Source organism: Polyodon spathula, chromosome 6 (genome assembly GCF_017654505.1).
Source record: "Polyodon spathula isolate WHYD16114869_AA chromosome 6, ASM1765450v1, whole genome shotgun sequence".
Lineage (NCBI taxonomy): Eukaryota > Metazoa > Chordata > Actinopteri > Acipenseriformes > Polyodontidae > Polyodon > Polyodon spathula.
The window spans coordinates 52350066-52356065 of NC_054539.1; the positions used below are offsets into that span (position 1 = coordinate 52350066).

The 6000-nt window shown below is 38.5% G+C and overlaps 1 protein-coding gene across 1 annotated transcript in view; it reads right to left on the reverse strand.

Annotated features, from left to right (window-relative positions):
* The window catches only part of LOC121317316 (zinc finger protein 513-like), a 31999-nt gene extending 26274 nt beyond the window's left edge, over nt 1–5725 (reverse strand). The window contains exon 1 of the mRNA XM_041253122.1: nt 5626–5725. Within this exon, the coding sequence (XP_041109056.1) occupies nt 5626–5665 (40 nt within the window). The 5' untranslated portion in view covers nt 5666–5725. The remainder of the gene's footprint in view (nt 1–5625) is intronic.
* Between the last annotated feature and the right edge of the window lie 275 nt (nt 5726–6000).

The following is a 6000-nucleotide window of genomic DNA, read 5'->3' on the forward strand; positions in this document are numbered from 1 at the left end:
TATTATAAACATATTGTGCTCACACCATCCTGTCAGTACCTTCACCATCTGGGTTCATTATAATTGGCAAAGTGCTATATTTAGATATTGAGGGGGCTGTAGGAAATAAGGGTTACATGTTTTATTCTGCAGCTAGAAAATTGAGGGTATTAAAGGAAAGGAGATATTAACACAGTGCTGAATGTGGAAAGCCAAATTAACACTTAGAGATGCCTTACAATGTATTGTTGCTATCTTAAAATGCATAAATCATTTTGGGATATCTGTAATTGTATTTAAGAATTTAACAATACATTCAAAGTCAACTTACCATTACCATAAACTGCATTTTGGATATTTCACTGGAAAAGCTGTATACTTTTCTTATGCCAAAGTGATATTTAAAGATATCTGGAAATGTATTTGAGATTTTAAAATAAAGCTTAAGTAATTGTATTACAGTAGTCTCAGAGTATAGGAACACCTTCTAAGAGAAAACTTCGCCTAAGGGAACACCCTTGTGGTGAAACTGATTTTTCCCCCCATTGTAAATGCTCCGCCTAAAGGAACAGGAACTTCATTTAAATTAACATCTTCTTGGCACTGATAGCGATTTGTTCACAACGATGCATTACTGTTTTGTAACCTGCTAACTCATCATCAAACTTTAATGTAAATGGTTTATTCAGTCTTCAAAAGTGACTTATCGCAAGTGTCTTGTGGCACAGATTGGTTTATTAAATCTTTCCAGAACTGCTGTCATATCATTGACTAGTTTTGTATTGTGATTTCCACAAATGAACCTCATCGCTACAAAATTGCATGTAAACAAACAGCAAAATATGCTGGTGTTTCTTTTGATACACGAATCGTGGGGTTTCCATCCGGGTCAATTTACATGTGAAATGGCAATGCGTGTGCAAGTTTGGGAGAATTACTTGTGTAAATCAGGTTTGTGGTAAAAAAAAAAAAAAAAAAAAAAAAAAACAGCCAGAGAGAGGGATAGGGTAAATTTCATTTACTCTCCCACACCCAGTTTCACATGGAAACCTGCATTTCAAGTGAGCAAAACTATGCCTAAAATAGGGGTGTCCAGAATACATTTTAACTTTAAAACATACATTACATTGGTTTAGACAGGTATTCATGATGACAAAAAGCTAATTATAATAATATTACATAAGAATGCAGGTTGGCCCTATGCAAAATATGCCCCCCCCCCAGCCCCCAGCCATGTAAAGAATCGACTCCTCATCCTTGGAATCGATTCTCAAAATTTCTAACGTCAGAATCAGGAATCAACTCTTCTGGGAATCGATTCCCACCACTAGCAAGGCTTGTTACATGGCCCAGCACAAACAGCCTCGCATCCTTGATCTTTTTTTCAAAAAAAGATGATCAATATGAAAATCAACATGAAAATGAGGACATAGCCAGCCAGGAAGCTAGCTCTTCACACACAGTTACATCAGTGGAAACGCAATCCTCTGATTTGCCACCAGCAAATAAAAAATAAAAATAAATGCAAGCACCATTTTCAACAAGAATGGTTGAAGAAACACAAATGGCTTACTTTTGACGAGTTTTGTGTTTCTAAAAACAAAACAAACCCATTCACGGTAAGGTGCAACAACCACGGGACATCAACCCTGGAATGGCAGTCAAAGCACCATCGTAATGCTGTGCTTGAGAACGACACCAATACTACAATGACGAAAATGCTACAACGGGCAATGAACGAGAATGAGCAGGCGATCCTCAAAGCACTGCAAACCGTATACAATGAACGAGAACGAGCAGGTAATCCTCAAAGCACTGCAAACCATATACAATGGACAAAAACAAACAGGCTAGCTTCAAAGCACTGCAAACCGTATACGATGAACGACAATGAGCAGGCGATCCTCAAAGCTCTGCAAACAGTATACAATGAATGAGAATGGGCAGGCGATCCTCAAAGAACTGCAAACAGTATACAATGAACGAGAACGAGCAGCGAATCCTCAAAGCACTGCAAACAGTATACAATGAACGAGAACGAGCAGGCGATCCTCAAAGCACTGCAAACAGTATACAATGAACGAGAACGACCAGGCGATCCTCAAAGAGCTGCAAACAGTATACAATGAACGAGAACGAGCAGGTGATCCTCAAAGCACTGCAAACCGTATACAATGAACGAGAACGAGCAGACTGCCAAGTGACAGAATGAATACCCTCCTTGTTATAAGAGCTGAGATACCTCACTGGAAGGAATTTGAGTATGGGAAGGCCCAGGAAAAGTTCAGAAACAAAAAGCAAAGGAGGATCTTCTGCACAACAGAGCTCTGCAAAAAAGTGACATGAGTATTGCAGGGACACCTCTTATCTACCACTTTATTTATTTAATTATTGCACTAATATAATTTCAAAAGATATTCTAACTGATTATATATGCTAAATTAATTCAGTTCATATGTCAGGGAACGGTTGGGAGTTCCACGCTGCCTCAGCAGAGTGGGACTTTATGGTAACTACCAATCTCTACTCTAACTGAGGAGTTTACGTGAGCCAAAGTCCAACTGGAAATGACATTAGTAGATTCACGTGACAAATGCGTAAGGGAAGCAGCACCTGTGTTAAAAACTAGAAGAAAATGGGCGGCAAAGAAAGCTGTGGAAGATGCTAAGGCTGCCCTTCGAATCGGAGATATTATGGGGCAAGTTCGGCATGGAAAAGGAGGTCTTGGTCTCAGTTCAGCTCCTCCTACATGGCACAAGGCAACCCCAGCTCAACGGAGGAAGCTAGTAGTCAACAAGGTGCAAAAGCAAGAGGAGAGGATCAGGTGTGTAAAGGCCATTTCCCAGGCCAAGCAGGGAGAATGGATGAGATGGGAGAATGTGGAACAGCGCAAGATCGGCTGACAAGACCTATGGACAATGGAACAGAGCAGGATCAGTTTCCTCATCAGATCAACATATGACGTTCTCCCATCACCACAGAACCTAAACCTCTGGGTGGATGAGGATCCCTCATGTCCTTTGTGTTCATCACCTGCAACACTAAGGCACATTTTGACAGGATGTAAGGTGGGTCTTAGCCAAGGACGGATTACTTGGCGCTGCGATGTTTGGATTTAGCACTGGAAGACAAGCGTAACCTGACCAATAAGTTGCCACCAGTTCCATCAAAGCAATACACACAAAAGACAATATTCCTCCATCCAGGAGAGCAACCACCAAGAAAAGGTGTTAAAACCAAGACTCGCCCAGGACAACTGAAAGCTGCTAGAGACAGGAAGACGCTAGCAGATGTTGGTCAATGGCTTATTTTTCCACCTGAGATTGCCATCACTAATCTTCGACCAGACATTGTCTTGTGATCTGGATCAGCACGCCTGGTTCATCTGGTGGGGTTAACAGTGCCATGGGAGGATGCTGTGGATGAGGCGTATGAGAGGAAGAAACACTTCAGCAATCAACACCAACTGAAGGATATCTACATCATCAGATTGAAAGCAACACAAATGGATGGAGATGCAGATGGATCACATTAGTTTACTGTAAAGCTACGTCTTAGCTGGTGCTTATCTTGGCAAGAGCCGAGTTCAAATCAGCGTGAAGTTTAACATCTACTCTCATGTAATGGAAATCATTTATACTAAATTAACATGACTTTGGTGTTACGGTTTTATTTCTTGTTCTTCAGAAACAAAAGGTCAGTAAACACTCTTGGCATGTTTAAAACAAACAAAAATAAGAAACTATGGTTGGTTCTGAATCATTAAACATATTGACCCCCTCACTGAAGAAAATGTCATGTTAGAATTTGGGAGGAGGCTACACTGACCCTCAATCTGTAAGTCCTGAATCAAACATTGCTTATTATTTGTCTCCACATGTAGTTACAATTTGTAAGGGTCATCAATTAACCTATATAGAACAATGTATTAATGAGGTGTGTGTCAGAAGGTTTTACGTACACCCTTGGTATGAAATGCTATTAATAAACCCCCAAGCTATCACTCTTGGGGCTTATATGGCATCTCACACCTAGGGTCTGAGTAAAATTACATTACACATGCCTCCCATTTATCTGTTTCTTCCAGATATTCAGCTGTACATGGTTTAACATGAGAGCTATGTACTGTTTTTTGTGCTGGCTTTACTATTATTATTATTATTATTATTATTATTATTATTATTATTATTATTATTATTATTAATTTATTTACAAGACCCTTATCCAAGGCAACTTCTAGAGAAAAAAGGAGAATTGACCCTGATGTTTTGATGAGGAAAACTAAATTAAAAGATGATGAAAATTATATGTCAGCTTTTATTTTAATTTGGTTTTCTTAAACTTGTTTAAAGAAAAAAACTCCAGATCACTCCAAAATTGGAACCCTATAGGGGGACCCCCCTCCCCCTTGCCCTTCTGAAAGTTAAATGCAAGCACTAACCTTATGGCAAATAATGTGAAACAGGTTTGGGGGTCAATTCCTGTTTTTCCAATTCCATTTTTAAATCAATTACCAATTCCAATTCCTTTGAAGGAATCTGAATTGTACTAGAGACAATAACTGTTGTGATTGTTCATGATCAGTGATGTGTTGGAATTGGGAATTGATTTTAAAAAGGAGTTGGAATTGAAAAACAAGAATTGACCGCAAACCTCATGTTAATACCAAGCTTCACAAACAATAGATCACAAGTGTTAGAATACATAACTTACATTATTAGCTTGAGATAATCCCAGAACAACCCTGACTGGTGTTCTGAATTTGGCAGAGCTATAAAGAACAATATGCATAATAGAAAAGTACTGCACATGGTGAATGTTAGATTAGTATTGACAAAAATGTTGTTTCCTCTGCAACAGTAAGACCAAACAATATCTAGGCTAAATGCCATTTGTCTCTATAATACAGTAGTATATACAATATACATATACAGTACATATAGTATATACATCCAAATAGAATGTTATGATTCAAGAATAGATGCTTTATTAGTCAAGGAGCTGAGCAGTTACACAGTCCATGTAGTTACCCTGCTTAAGCTACAAATAATTTTACCTGAATTCGAAATGTCTTTTCTATTAAACCGCCTTCAACCATCTCTGGTAAGCAACACACCTTTCAACACCTTGAGTCAATTAACATGCCCAAAACAACAACAAAAAACACCGCAGTGGTCCATCAACGGAGAATATACTGTATTACTGAATAAGAACAATCTACACGATTAACCTTTTTTCTCAAAACTAAAACAGAACACCCACACGCGTTACTTTTAACTGGTCTACCAGTGTCCTTCCTAAATCTACCAAAGCAATGTTTATTTCTATATTTATTTATTTATTTATTTACTTACCTGAGTGTACATACAATATATGCTTTCTTGTCACTAGTGGGTGGTCAAAATAAAATAAATTAATAAATAAAAAGCTGCATGCTGTCTTGTAATGTTTTAGAAGATATGCTATTTGTAAAGTTAAAGACTAGTGTAACTGGTGTTGGGGGGGGGGGGGGGGGGGGGGATACTAGCACCCGTATTAGTGTATGCACTTCACATACGTGATAAAAGATCCATATTTTCTAGGTACTACAGTGTAACGGAATATGTGACCCCCCCCCCCCCCCCCCCCATATATTACAGTACTTACATTTCACAGGCTGCGGGTTGGACTGCTTCCTTCTGGGCATTTTCAGACCAGTTCAGTTTCGTGTCTCAGACCGAATACCTATAACTTTTTTAAAATTCGCGATTTAAATAATAGAGGTTCTGTTTTTGTTTTTTTTTTTTTTTTTTTTTTTTTTTTTTTTTTTTTTTCACTGCATGTCTACTATTACTACTAGTAAGAGCAAGTATCCAGGCATATGAATCAGACACGTACATGCTGTGTTCTACATCGACACAAATGTAATGCCTGTTTGTATTACATATTCAGTAAAGTCACTGGATAAATGTTATTATTTACATACGAAGCACGTGCAATAAAGCAGTAGTATACACACGGTACTGCCGGCTGGTGCATCGG